General features: G+C 46.0%; 1 protein-coding gene across 1 annotated transcript in view; it reads right to left on the bottom strand.

The window, feature by feature from the left end:
• EFCC1 (EF-hand and coiled-coil domain containing 1) overlaps positions 1–2,173 on the bottom strand; it is a 45,013-nt gene extending 42,840 nt beyond the window's left edge. The window contains exons 1-2 of the mRNA XM_023728671.1: positions 1,508–2,173; positions 1–76 (exon numbers count right to left, since the gene is read on the bottom strand). Coding sequence (XP_023584439.1) covers positions 1–76; positions 1,508–2,173 — 742 coding nt within the window. The remainder of the gene's footprint in view (positions 77–1,507) is intronic.
• Positions 2,174–15,542: the final 13,369 nt, after the last annotated feature.

The raw sequence follows: 15,542 nt of genomic DNA, 5'->3' as shown, positions 1-15,542 counted from the left end.
GAAGTTCCTGCGCCGCCGCCTCGGTCCCGCCGGGCCCCACCTGAAGGGCGCCCACCTGGCTCTTCCAGAGACCGACCTGCGGGGACAGGGTAACAGGGGGCAGGCAGTGAGCGCCCGGCGACAGATGTACGACAGGAAAGTGGGCAACCATCCCCGCGCCCCCCGAAATCACCGGAGCAACGATGCCCTGTCCTCACTGCTTACCCGAATCAGGAGCAGCTTTAAGGGCCCGGTGTATATGGGCTCACCGAAACGTCACAAGTGTCCGAAGGAGGCAGGCGTTCTAACTATCCCCTTTTTATGGATGAGGGAAACTGAGTCTCAAGCCCATAATCTGTTCTTTGCACTGTACCAGTGATTCCCAAACTTCCCGACTCTTCTTCTCCTCCTACCTCCTGTATTCCTATCACTCGACTTCGGTGGCTCCTCCATCCCTGAGTCTCAGGAATAGTCCAGAGCCTCAAACTGGCATCTAAGGCTCTCTATAGACTGCTCACCGGACTGTCAGCTCCTTGAGGGTGCCATTTTGTCTGTCATGTTCACAGCTGTATCCCCAGTGTTTCAATATATACCCCACAAAGGATTGATCCTACAGTTCCAGGACACGTCCCAGGACTCCCCATCCATTGCTTGTGATTCTGAATCACCAGAGCACTCTCCTACCTCCAACCTTTGCTCATCTGTGCCCCTTGCCTGCCCTTCCCTTCCACAAACATGGTTACTGAAAACAGCACCATGCCGCCCCTCTGCATCCTGCAGCACTTCCTCTACCTCTCAGAGCCAGGTGACTGCACCAAGCAGGGGCTAAGACAATGTCAGCTCCCTCCTGGCCTCTGGATCCCTTTAGTTCCTTTTCCTTAGCCTCATCCCTGGCACACGGCTGTTTGCAGACTGACTACAGAAGGGGGGGCTGGGCCCATAGCCCACGCAGTGCTTCCTTCTCAATTCCCCAGAGTAGGTTTAGCCCACAGGCCTGGGTGGACAGTGACTGCCTGATCTGCAGTGTTAGCGACACTGTCTATTTCTCACCTGGACACCCTGAGGGAGCCCCGTAAGTATTTGCTGAATGGTGAACGAGTTGCCGTCTAGGCCGTTAGGCAGGGAGCTCCTTTACGTTGGGGCCAGGGCCTTCCTCACACTTTGTCTTCTAAACCTCCCCCAGCCTGGCACCAAGGAGGGCTAAAGATGCTTGTTGAATGACTGAACACGTGAAACGACCCAGGTTTCCTGGGAAGGCTCAATTGTGCTAGAAGGGGAAAGAGAAGACGGGGGTGGGGACGGTGTAGGGATGGTGTCTGAGTGGGACTGGGGTTTGGGGGTGGGATGGGTGGGAACAGAGGTGAGATGGAGTGGACTGAAGTGGGATGGGGTGAGTGGAGGTGGGGTCGGGTGGGGTGGGACTGCCCTCTCCTCTTTCTGGGCTCAGTGCTGGCTCCTCGGCCAGCCAGCTGCTCAGACTCACCCCTAGTCCCGGCCCAATCACTAGACCCCGACCCCAGCGTCGCACCTGCAGCGCTAGGCAGCGCGCATCACTGCTCTGCAGCGCGGCGCGCAGGTCCTCCACCAGCTCCCGCAGGCTGCTGTTCTCCTCCTCCAGCCGCGCCACAAGCTCGCCGTCTGGGCCGCTGTCGGGGCCAGGCGCGCGGGGCGGGCGGCGGCGGCGGCGCGGGCGGCGCAAGCGGATCTGCGTCTCGATGTGCTCGCTGAGCGCGCCGCGGGGCAACCGAGGCCCCGCGCGGGTGCCGAAGTAGCCGCAGAGGCGGGCGTGGAACTGGCGGAAAGTGAGTTCTGGAGGCTCAGCGCACAGCGCCAGGCGCGCCTCCTCCTCGGCGTCCGCGTCCCCGTCAGGCGCCTCCCCAGCGGCCGCGTCCCCGGCTCCCTCCCCGGCGGTAGCGGTCCCCTCGGCGCGCAGCCCTAACACGGCGCATAGCGCGCGGAAGTCGGCGCGGGGCAGGCGGCCGGCGCCGCGACAGTCGAGGTGGTGGAAGACCTCCTGCAGGTACTGGTCCAGGCCTGTGGCCAGCACTACAATCTCGTTCTCCACGCCGCGGTCCAACCCGTAGTGGTGCGCCAATGCGCTCAGCAACCACTGTGTGCGCCGCGCCGGCCGCCGGTAAGGGTCGCCTGCCGCGCCCTCCATGCCGGCCTCCGCGCCCGGGCCGCGTGGCTCCATCGCACGAGCTGCGCGTCCCCTCTCCAGTTCCTCCGCCCTGCCACTTCCAGAGTTCCTCGAAAGGAGGGGCTTAGCGACCGCAGGCTGGTTGGAGCGGCGCCGGGGGCCGCGTCCGGCAGTTGCGCTGGCCCTGCAGGAAGTCTGTGTGCCCCCCTCTCCATTGCTTAGAGAGGGGCTAGGGTAAGAGGCCCAGGAGCCCTTGAGACTGCCGCGATGCTACCCCAGATCCGTCTGCCTCCCGCTTCTCTCCGGACCCCAGTGCTCTTCTGCCCCTCAGAATCTCCCCCACTCCCCGCCCGGCCCCCGCCTTCAGGCGTCTACTCTTTTCTTCCCCTTTGGGAGTCCGTCAGCTTTCAACTCCCCATCCTCTGCCCCTAGACGGGGTGAGGGGTAGGAAGCCCGGGAGGGACTGGCAGGTAGTGGCTTTTTCCGGTTGCTGGGGACATGTGCCCCACCCACAGGCGTCACTGTATTCCTTCCCAGAAAGCCTCCCCAGGTTAGCCATGAATGCTTGCTACACTTTAAAGGATGTGAAGAAGCCCCCATTCCTCTGTACCTGTGAACGTGACCCTTTTTAGAAATAAGAGTTTTTCTTAAGCCCTGGACTACTAGCCGAAAGGGTGGCGTTTGGAACCCACCCAGAGATGCCTGAGAAGACAGGCCTGGCAATCTGCTTCTGAAAGGTCACAGCCTTGAAAACCCTATGGATCAGTCCTACTCTGCACACATGGGGTTGCCATGAGTCAGAATGGATTCCATAGCAACTAACTACAACAAAGTTAAACAAGGTCATACAGGGTTAGGGCGAGTCCTAATCCTAATTCCTTCTGAGTGGTGTTTTATAAAAGATGAGAACAGACATGGAAGCACACAGGAGAGCTAGCATGTGAGGATGGGTCTATAAGCAAAGGAACACCAAGGAACGCCCTGGGCTACAGAACTTGAAAGAGACAAGGAAAAATCTTCCCCTAGAGCCAGCAGAGAGAGAGAGAGCACAGCCCTGCCAATACACTGAATTTGGACTTCTGGCCTCCAGAACTATGAGTCAATAAATTTCTGTTCTTTAAAGTCACCCACCTTACGGTATTTTGTTGTGGCAGCTCTAGCAAACTAAGACACCCACTTCTCATCCCACGTGGTTGCACACCCATTTGCATACCAGATGGTGCAAACAGCCCCAAGGGGACAAGGTTCAGGACACCCTGCTGGTAAGAAATGATCTGAGGTGGACCCTCTGTTCTCTAAGCTGTATGTGTGGGTTTTGGAGTGGGTAGGACTCCCCAGAAAGTGGTGGTCTCTGGTCTACCAGGGATGGTGAGTTGGTGGCCAGGTCTGAGTTCCATCCTCATGCTGGGGTGAGACTAACACATAGGCTAACACGTTGCAATTTGGCCAACATTTCCTCTGGTGCTTTAAAACACATTTCTGGAAGATGAAAGAAAAACCAGCTTCTCAAGTGTGTGCTAGGCTGTTTTCCCTTTCTTTTTCACAAGAGTGCTGTAGAAGTGTTGTGCATCTGTTACCTGCACTGGGAACATTTTCCTGCTCCCTGACGAGACGCCAGCCGTGTGGAGCAAGAGGCAGACTGACTTCTGACCATCTCTCTTCAACAGTCCTTGGCTGTAGGATGCACAGAATCTTGCGTTGTGGACAACTCTACGATTTTTATGTTTCCCTCTGGAATTTGGAAAGCAATTAAATTCTAAAGGAGCTCTTCTGATAGAGGCTCAATAAATACGGGAAGGTGCTTTGGTTTCTGGTCTCAGCCTTTGTACATTTTGTCTCCTCTGCTCCAAAACCAAAAAAACCCATTGCCATCGGGTCTATTCCAACTCATAGCAACCCTAGAGGACAGAGTAGAACTCCCCCATAGGGTTCACAAGGAGTGGCTGGTGGATTCTAACTGCCAACCTTTTGGTTAGCAGCCTGAGCTTTTAACCACTGCACTACAAGAGCTCCTCCTCTGCGCCAGTGTCCCACAATCAGCACTGTGTGTATTTAGCAAATTCCTACTTGAAGACTTTGCCCGAGGAAGAAAGGAGTTAGATCTTCCTTCACTGCAAGGAAAGAGTTAGATCCTCCTCCCCAACCACCCTTGTTTTTTAATTATAAAAATAATAGCAATCTGACAGAGTTTTAGACCAGTTCCATTTCTTGGCTTCATTGTTCATAATAGTGAAAAATTGGAGAAAACTTGGTGTCCATCAGTAGGAGAAACGAGCAAGGAATTTTGGGATGTTTCATGCAGTAGTTAAAGGGAGGGCACGAATCTTAACTACATATATATATATATATCATCTAGATGAGTGAAAACAGCAAGTTACAGCATATAATGTACAGCGTTAATACTTTCTTCATAGTAATATCAACAAAACCACACAAAACAATACTTACTATTTCCCACCAAACCCATTGCCATCAAATCGATTCTGACTCATAGGGACCCTAAAGGACAGAACAGAACTGCCCCATAGGGTTTCCAAGGAGCACTTGGTGGGTTAGAATTGCCAGCCTTTTGGTTAGCAGCCGTAGCTCTTCACTACGTCACCAAGGTTTCCCATTTCCCACTAGGACATGTGTATATAAATGCAAAGAAAAAGAAGGATTCGTGAACTGACTCTGGTTATTTCCAGGGAGGGGAAGAGGGAAGGTTTTCCAAAGGACCGTTAGCCTTCTCTAACATTTCCTATTCTGACAAAGCAATGTTTTCATGTATTTCTTTCTTTCTTTTTGCTTTTTTTAAGGGGAAGATGCACTATTTTTTAAACAGCTTTATTGATATATAATTTCTATAAAGCTCACCCACATGTATACAATAAACCAAAACCCACTGCCATCGAGTTGATTCTGACTCATAATGACCCTATAGGACAGAGTAGAACTGCTCCATAGGGTTTCCAAGGCTGTAAATCTTTACAGAAGCACACTGCCACATCTTTTTCCTCTGGAGCAGCTGGTGGGTTCAAACCACTGACCTTTGATTAGCAGCCAAGCGCTTAGCCACTGCACATCCAGGGCTCTTTTATATATATATATTGATTTACAATTTACATAAAGTTCCCCTGTTTAAGGTGTACAAATCAATAGTTTTTAGTATATTTATAGAGTTGTGCAACCATCACCACAATCTAATTGTAGAACATTTTGGTTACACCTCAAAAACCCTTGTACTCATTAGCTGTCACTCCCTACCCCTCCACCTTCTCACCACCCCATCCCTAAGCAACTACTTACTTCTTGTCTCTATGGATTTGCCTGTTCTGGACAATTCATATAAATGGAATTATATAATACATGGCCTTCTGTGGCTGGCTTTTTTTTAAAAAAAAAAACATTAAAAACACTTGAAAACATTACAGTATGTTAATAAGGTTCATCCATATATCAGTACTTCATAGCTTTTTATAGCTGAATAATATTTCATTGTATGGATGTACCACAGTTTGTTTATCCATATATCAGTTGATGATATTGGATTGTTTCCATTCTTTGGCTATTATAATGCTACTACAAACATTCATGTACAAGTTTTTGTATGAATATATATTTTCAGTTCTCTTAGGTATTGTAAAATTCAAAGAGTAGTAATAATAGTAGCATTGTTAGAACCTAACTTCAGAGGGGATAATGACCAGGATCAGCCCAAAGCTCATTCCCTATGAGGTGGAGGTCAGACATATCTCCACCCTCCAAGCTGTTTACCACCTTTGACACCAGTTGTCCCTTTCATGGCACCCTCCTCTTTGCTGGGTTCAGTAATCCATTGCCTCAGCCCCTGAGGACAGGCTTCTCTTGGCCTGCTGAGAACAGCTTCCTCTTGGCCTTGCCATCTGTCACCACCAACTCTGCCACTGGGCCCCTTCCAGGCCTGTCATTATCTTCAGTGTTATAGCTCTTTACTTGTGTTACAGCTCTTTTAGGAGGTTCCTTGCCTCCTTTCTCTATGCTTCTTCTCTCTTGCCTTTTTGGCTTCCTGTCTGAAACAACCTCTGCGGGGCTGGCTGCTTATAACCACAAACTCCTCGTCAATTTCAAGTCATAGTCCTCCCACCAGGACCATGAACTAACCAATCCCCTGTTGGTAGGCCACAGACACTTCATTTGCATAGTCTATAGTCACTTCATTTGCTTAGTATGTTGACCAATCCCTGCAAGGTGCATACCAATCACAGGGCAGGCGGTAGCCCAGGACCAGACAAAAAGTATCAAACCACAAGTTGTTTACAGCTTACACAAGAAATGTCAATCAACCTGGACAAAAGTAACCAACCCTCTAGGGTAGAAAACTAGGGCAAAGGTAACTCCTCAGGGCTTAGGGGAAAACTCTCTCAAGATGTTTTTCTAAAGAAGCAAGGCAAAAAGTCTACATAAAGAAACTCATTTCATCACAGGTATATACCTAGGAGTGCAATGGCTGGGTCATATGGTAACTCCATGTTTAACTTTTTGAGGAACTGAAGTTTGTTTTCTGAAGTGGCTGCACTATTTTACATTCCCACCAGCCGTGTATTTCATGTGTTCTTGATATGTCCAGTAATACAGGTGTTCTCAATTCTGGACTCCCACTCCTTCTGTCCCCAGTATTCTCCACCTCAGTTCATGGTGCCTCCAGCCTTCCTCAGCAAAACTCTTGCAGCCGTCTTTGGTTCTTCTCTTGCTTTCCCACCCCACATCCCATCTGTCAAAATCCATCCCGAATCTGACTCCTCCCTGCTCCACTGTTACCACCCTGGACCGAGCCCTGACACCGTATTATTGCAACAGCTTCTCCCAAGTGCTGTCCTTGAACTCCTACAGTCTGTTCTGAACTCAACAGCCAGAGACAGCTTGTTAAAACTTAAGTCAAAGCATGGCCCCCGGACTCTGTCAACCGAGAACTAAAACCATTCCCAAGGCTGATTCTACAAAGATTAGACTGGACTATGGGACATAAAATGATACTCGTGAAGAGTGTGCTTCTTAGCTCAAGTAGATACATGAGACTAAATGGGCAGCTCCTTTCCAGAGGTGAGATGAGAGAAGGCAGAGAGGGTCAGGAGCTTGTTGAATGGATGCAGGAAATCAGGGGGTGGAAAGGAAGAGTGTGCTGTCACAGTATAGGGAGAGCAACTAGGGTCACATAACAATGCATGTATAAATTTTTGTATGAGAGACTAACTTGAATTGTAAACTTTCACTTAAAGTACAACAATTAAAAAAACCACAAAACTTAAGTCAGACCATGTCCCTTCTCTGCTCAGGGCCCGTTAGTGGTTTTCCTCTCCCTGGTAGTAGAAGTTGAAGTCCTTTCTGTGACCTCAAGGCCTGACGCAATCCTCCCCTGCCTTCCCTGCCCACCTCTCCAACCTCATCTACTACCATTGCCTTCCTCCCTGACCTCCTTGCTGTTCTCCCACCTCAGGGCTTTTGCACCTGCTTTCCGCAGATATTTATAGCTCTTTCCCTCACCTCCTTCAAGTTCTCTGGTCAAGTTTCACCTCAGCGAGGCCTTCTGTGATGACCTTGTAGCACACAGCACCTTCTAACATACTACATCGTTTTTTATCTGTATCGTCAGTCTCCCCGTATCAGACTGTAAGCCTGTAAGGGTAGGGATACTTAAATTTGGCTCATCTAGAACCGTATACGGTGCACTGAAAGAAAATGATCTTCAACTTACATCCTGGCTGCCTTCCCACAGTTGCCATCACAGATGGTATGGCATGTGGCCTTCCAGATGTTTTCTTTGCCCACAAATGATACATTTTTTTTAAACTGCATTGTCACTTACTTGTGGGCCTCCCCTTAGGTCTAAGCTTTTCAAAGTCAGAGACCAAACCTTCCTTGCCCTGGTGACCCCCAGTGCCCAGCATGGGGCCTGGCACGAAGTAGGCACTCATAATTTTGGTTTGTGTGTTGGTCATCTAGTGCTGCTATAACAGAAATACCACAAGTGGATGGCCTTAACAAAGAGAAGTCCATTCTCTCACAGTCCAGTAGGCTAGAAGTCTGAACCCAGGGCACCGGCTCCAGGGGAAGACCTTCTCTCTCCATAAGCTCCAGAGGAAGGTCCTTGTCATCAGCCCTCCCCTGGTCCAGGAGCATCTCAGCACAGGAACCTCAGGTCCAAAGGATGCGTTCTGCTCCCAGTGCTGTCCTCTTGGGGGTATGAGGTCCCCATGTCTCTCTGCTCACTTCTCTCTTTTATATCTCAGAAGAGATTGGCTTAAGACATTATCTAATCTTGTGGATCTCATCAATATAACTGCCACTAATCCATCTCATTACATCATGGTGATAAGATTTACAACACGTAGGGAAATCATATCAGATGACAAAATGGTGGACAATCATACAATACTGGGAATCATGGCCTAGACAAGTTGACAGATATTTTGGGGGGACACAATTCAATCTATGACAGTTTGTATGAACTCACACTTGTAGAAGTGAGCTCACAATATCATGAGGGAAAATCACTAGAGGGCTCTGAGCAGAGGAGGGACATGGTCTGACTTAAATTTTAACAGGCTCTCTCTGGCTGTTGAGTTGAGAACAGACTGTAGGAGTTCAAGGACAGCACTTGGGAGAAGGTTGCTGCGATAATACAGTGTTAGGGCCTGGTCCAGAGTGGCAACAGTGGAGCAGGGAGAAGGAGTCAGATTCAGGATGGGTTTTGAATGAAGGTAGTTGTCATTGGTGGGATTTCAGCGTTCTGAGGCCCAGCCATGTTGGGGTCAGTGAGGCTCTGAATGTTGGTAATTAATGGGACTCCCCCACCCCAGCCCTGCTGTTAGAAGCCGCCAGACAGGGAGCCCCACCTCCTGGGGCTTGATGTGTATATTTAGACCAGGACTCTGTGGGACTTGACTCTGGATTTTCAAGTCCCGTCTCTGCAGATGAATCCAATTTTATTTCATGTTAGTGCTGAGAGCTGGTAACCTAGGCAAGACTACAAAGCTTCCCCCCACCACTGCCGCCGCAGCTGGTAACTAACTGCCTTTGGTGAAGGAATCCTTTGAGCAGTAACTTTCCTGGGCCAGTCAGTATTGAAAAGAAAGCCTTACAATATCTTGCCTTGGAGCCGTTGCCGTGGTCCCCACTCCCCCTGAAGCTCAGCAGGGGCCATGCAGCCAGGGAAATCAAGATTTATAATGGGGAGCTGTCAGGCCTGTCTGTCTGCCAGGCAGTGTTACCAGGCGCCTCTGAAGTAATTCCGGTTGGTCCAAAAGGTTTTTGTTTAAGGTTCAAAGTGAGCAAACCCAGAGGTCTCCCTGTGTTCTTTTGTGCGAGGTGGGGGATGGGTATGCGTCTGTGTGGGGAGCAGAGGAGAGGCCCCAGCAAAGGAGTCATATTCTGAAGCCCGGTTTTCCATGCAGCTAGTCATGAAAGAACTTCCAGGGTGATGGAGATATCCTATATCTTCATTGGGGCGGTGATTATACGACTGCGTGCAACTGTCAAAACTCATTGAACTGTACACTTAAATTTTACGGTATGTGAATTGTACTGCATTAAACTTGACTTTACCAATACAGTTGAAATGCTACTGTTGGGTTTTTTTCTTTGCACAGTACCATACTTCATGCACAGCTTCTTCATTAGTAACGTTTCTCTGCTAAGCTCGTTCTGGAGGGCTGCTCTGCACACCCACTTATGATTTAAAGGTCCCCTACAGATGCACAGTGAGATGGTTTTCCATTTTTCTACCTTAAAACAACACTGTGAATAGTTTGTTCTGTATGCTGAGCAATTTATTTCTGGGTCAAGGAATTTGAACATTTTTAAGCTCTTGATATTGCCAAATGGTTTTCCAGAAATTCGATGTCATTCTACACAGTCCCCAAAAATGTCTGGGAATGCCCTTGAGCCATCATTTCCAGTGTCATAAAGCTTTTGGATTGTTAGGTGTCTTGGTTAGTGGACTTGCTTCAAATTTAAACACCATATTTTACTTCTCTCTATTAAAAATGGGTCTGCTGCTAGGCAGAGTTCTTAGACCTGACACCAAAAGCACAGTCCAAGAAAGAAAAAATTGGTAAACTAAACCTCATTGTCTTAGTTATCTAGGGCTGCTATAACAGAAATACCACAAGTGGGTGGCTTTAATAAAGAGAAATTTATTCTCTCACCGTCTAGGAGGCTAGAAGTCCAAATTCAGGGAGCCAGCTGCAGGGGAAGGCTCTCTCTCTCTCTGTCAGCTTTGGGGGAAGGTCCTTGTCATCAATCTTCCCCTAATATAGGAGCTTCTTTTCGCAAGAACTCCGGGACCAAAGGATGCACTCTGCTCCCAGCACTGCTTTCTTGGTGGTATGAGGTCCCCCTGTCTCTCTGCTCACTTCAGTCTTGTATATCTCAAAAGAGACTGGCCCAAGACACAACCTAATCTTGTAGATTGAGTCCTGCCTCATTAACATAACTGCCTTTAATCCTGCCTCATTAACAGCATATAGCAGGATTTGCAACACACAGGAAAATCACACCAGATGACAAAATGGTGGACAATCACACAATACTGGGAATTATGGCCTAGCCAAACTGATATACGTTTTGGGGGGACACAATTCAATCCATAACACTCATCAAAATTCAAAATGTTTGCACTTCAAAAGATACCATTAAGAAAATGAAAACACAAGCAACAGACTGTGAGATAATATTTGCAAAACACATATCCGATAAGACTTGTATCCAGAATTTACAAAGAGCTCTAACAACTCAATAAAAAGAAGATAAACCACCCAATAAAAAAATGGGCAAAAGATATGAACAGGGATTTTACCAAAGAAATATATGGATGATCAATAAGCATATGAAAAATGTTTATTATGATATGAAAATATCGTTAGTCATTAGATAAATGCATATTAAAACCACAATGAGATACCATTTTACACTCACTGCTATTGATGTTGTTAGGTGTCATCCAGTAGGTTCCATTTTACAGTGTCCCTACATACACAATGAAACACTGCCCGGTCCTGCACCATCCTCATGATCATTATTATGCTTGAGCCCATTGTTGCAACAACTGTGTCAGTCCTTCTTGTTGAGGGTCTTCCTCTTTTTCACTGACCCTCTACTTTATCCAGTATGATGTCCTTCTCCAGAGACTAGTCTCTCCTGTTAACATGTCCAAAGTAAGTGAGAAGAAGGAGCATTCTGGATGTACTTCTTCCAAGACAGATTTGTTAGTTCTTTTCACAGTCCATGTTATATTCAATATTCTTCTCCAACAGTATAATTCAAAAGCATCAATTCTTCTTCGGTCTTCTTTATTCATTGCCCAGTTTTCGCGTGCACATAAGGTGATTGAAAACACCATGGCTTGGGTCAGGTGCACCTTAGTCTTCAAGATGACGTCTTCACTTTTCAACACTTTAAAGGGGTCTTTTGCAGCAGATTTGCCCAATGCAATGCATCTTTTGATTTCTTGACTGCTGTTTCCATGGGTGTTGATTGTGGATCCAAGCAAAATGAAGTCCTTAACAACTTCAATTTTTTCTCCATTTATCACGATGTTGCTTATTGGTCCAGTTGTGAGGATTTTTGTTTTCATGTTGAGGAGTAATCCATACTGAAGGCTATAGTCTTTGATCTTCATCAGTAAGTACTTCAAGTCCTCTTCACTTTCAGCAAGCAAGGTTGTGTCATCTGCATAATGCAGGTTGTTAATGAGTCTTCCTCCAATCCTGATGCCACATTGTTCTTCATATAGTCCAGCTTCTTGGATTATTTGCTCAGCATACAGATTGAATAAGTATAGTGAAAGGATCCAACACTGATGCACACCTTTCCTGACTTTAAACCACACAGTATCCCCTTATTCTGTATGAATGACTGCCTTGTGATCTATGTACAGGTTCCTCGTGAACACAATTAAGTGTTCTAGAATCCCTATTCTTTGCAATATTATCCATAATTTGTTATGATCCACAACAGTTGAATGTCTTTGCGTAGTCATAAAACACAGATAAACATCATTCTGGTATTCTCTGCTTTCAGCCAGGATCCATCTGACATCAGCAATGATATCCCTGGTTCCATGTCCTCTTCTGAATCTAGCTTTAATTTCTGGTAGTTCTCTGTTAATGTACTGCTGCAGTCGTTTTTGAATGATATTCAGCAAAATTTTACTTGTGTGTGATATTACTGATATTGTTCGATAATTTCGACATTCAGTTGGATCACCTTTTTTTGGAACAGTCATAAATATGGATCTCTTTCAGTCAGTTGGCCAGGTAGTTGTCTTCCAAATTTCTTGGCATAGACGAGTGAGCACTTTCAGCCCTGCTTCTGTTTGTTGAAACATCTCAATTGGTATTCCATCAAATCCTGGAGCCTTTCTTTTTGCCAATGTCTTCATTGCAGCTTGGACTTGTTCCTCCGGTACCATTGGTTCTTGATCATGTGTTACCTCCTGAAATGACTGAACATCGGCCAATTTTTTTGGTACGGTGACTCCATGTATTCCTTCCATTTTCTTTTGATGCTTACTGTGTTGTTCAATATTTTCCCCGTAGAATCCTTCAATATTGCAAGTCGGGGCTTGAATTTTTTCTTCAGTTCTTTCAGCTTGAGAAATGCAGAGCATGTTCTTCCCTTTTGGTTTTCTAACTCTAGGTCTTTGCACATTCATTATAATACTTTACTTTATCTGTTTGAGCTGCCCTGTGAAATCTTCGGTTCAGCTCTTTTACTTCATCATTTCTTCCATTCGCTTTAGCTGCTCGACGTTCAAGAGCAAGTTTCAGAGTCTCTTCTGACATCATTTTGATCTTTTCTTTCTTTCCTGCCTTTTTAATGACCTCTTGCTTTCTTCTTGTATGATGTCCTTCTACAACTCGTCTGGTCTTCAGTCATTAGTGTTCAGTGCCTCAAATCTATTCTTGAGATGGTCTCTAAATTCAAGTGGGATATACTCAAGGTCCTACTTTGGCTCTCCTGGACTTGTTCTAATTTTCTTCAGCTTCTACTTGAACTTGCATATGAGCAGTTGGTGGTCTGTTCCACAGTCAGCCCCTGGCCTTGTTCTGACTAATGATACTGAGCTTTTCCATCGTCTCTTTCCACAAGTGTAGTCAATTTGTTTCCTGTGTATTCCATCTAGTGAGGTCCATGTATACAGTCGCCACTTATGTTGTTGAAAAAGGTTATTTGCAATGAAGAAGTCATTGGTCTTGCAAAATTCTATCACGGGATTTACGGCATCATTTATATCATCAAGGTCATATTTTCCAACTATGGGTCCTTCTTCATTTCCAACTTTAGCATTCCAATCACCGGTAATCATCAATGCATCCTGATTGCATGTTTGATAAATTTCAGATTGCAGAAGTTGGTAAAAATCTTCAGTTTCTTCATCTTTGGCCTTAGTGGTTGGTACGTAAATTTGAATAATAGTCATATTAACTGGTCTTCCTTGTAGGCATATGGATATTATCCTATCACTGACAGCGTTGTACTTCAGGATAGATCTTGAAATGTTCTTTTTGATGACGAATGCAACCCCATTCCTCTTCAATTTTTCATTCCTGGCATAGTAGACTATATGATTGCCTGATCAAAATGGCCAATACAAGTCCATTTCAGCTCGCTAATGCCTAGGATATCGATCTTTATGCATTCCATTTAATTCTTGACAATTTCCAATTTTCCTAGATTCATACTTCGAACATTCCATGTCCCGATTATTAATGGATGTTTGCAGCTGTTTCTTCTCATTTTGACTCATGCCACATCAGCAAATGAAGGTCCCAAAAGCTTGACTCCATTCATGTCATTAAGGTCAACTCTACTTTGAAGAGGCAGCTCTTCCCCAGTTGCCTTTTTAGTGCCTTCCAACCTGAGGGGCTCATCTTCTGGCACTATATCAGATAGGGTTCCTCTGCTATTCATAAGGTTTTCACTGGGTAATTTTTTTTCAGAAGTATACTGCCAGGTCCTTCTTCCTAGTCTGTCTTAGTCTGGAAGCTCAGCTGAAACCTGTGCACAAAGGGTAACCCTGCTGGTATTTGAATAACGATGGCATAACTTCCAGCATCACAGCAACACACCAGCCCCCACAATATGGCAAACTGACAGATATGTGGGGGTTATGCTCACTAGAATTGCTACAATAAATAAGGCAGACAATAACAAGTGTTGGTGATGATGTAGATAAACAGGAACTTCATACATTGTTGGTGGCAATGTAAAATGGTACAGCCGTTTTGGAAAATAGTTTGGCAGTTTTCAAAAAGTTAATCATAAAACTACCATATGACCTAGCAATTCCACTCATAGGTATTTACCTAAGAGAAATGAAAACATAAGTCCACACAAAGACTTGTATTAGAATATTCATAGTAGCATTATTCATAATAGCTCAAACCTAGAAAGAGTCTGAATGTCCATTAACTGATCAAAATATGGTCTGTTCATACAATGGAATACAGTACTATTCAGCAATAAAAAGAAACAAATTACTAATACATGCTACCACATGAATGGACCTCAAAAACATTATGCTGAGTGAAAGAAGCCAGACACAAAAGACCACATATTGTATGGGTCCATTTATATGAAAAGGCAAATTTATAGAAACAGAAAATAGATTAGTGGTTGTCTGGGCTTGGGGTGGGAACAGAGAGTAACTGTAAATGTGCATGAAGGATCTTATCAAGGGAATGAAATGTTCTAAAACTGATTTATGGTGATGATTGCATCACTTGATAAAGTTATTGAAAATCATTGAATTGTACACTTGAAACGGGTGAATTTTGTGATATGTAAAATACACCTCATTAAAGCTGTTAAAAAAAAGGGAGTGACCTGCTTCTACTAAGTTAAGGGTGGCAAAAAGAAGATGAGCTCTTCCTCAATACCCTTCCAGCTGCCCAAGTCTTAGAATAACTTCAGAAATCTCTCTGGGGGTCCCATGAAAATTTTGGGGCTCCCCTATACTGGAAGGAAGAAGGAAGCAGTGATAGGTTGTTGAACGGCCACGAATTCCTCCCATCCCTGTACACTTGCCCTGTTGCAATGTGAATTTTCCCTTCTTCCTCTCTTGGCTCTGGGATGGCCTCAGGACATACTTTGGTCAGTGGAATACGGCAGAAGTGACATTATTCCAGTTCCAAGCCCAGGTCTCAAGAGCCTTTCAGCTTCTACCTTTGCCCTCTTGGAACTCCATCTGAGACTGCCATGTGAAGAATCCAGTCTAGCCTATTGGAGGATGAAGGGCTATGCAGAGGGGAACTGAGATGGCCCAGCCAACAGCCAGCACCAATTGCCATATATGTGAGTGAGGCCATCTTGGATCTTCCAGCCCTGTTGACCCTGCAGATGAATGCAGCTCAGGGAGTGAGACCAGGAGAGGAATCACCCAGCTGACTCATAGAATTGTGAG

Source organism: Trichechus manatus, unplaced genomic scaffold (genome assembly GCF_000243295.1).
Source record: "Trichechus manatus latirostris isolate Lorelei unplaced genomic scaffold, TriManLat1.0 scaffold00001, whole genome shotgun sequence".
Taxonomy (NCBI): Eukaryota; Metazoa; Chordata; class Mammalia; order Sirenia; family Trichechidae; genus Trichechus; species Trichechus manatus.
This window is presented reverse-complemented; position numbering and strand designations above follow the sequence as displayed.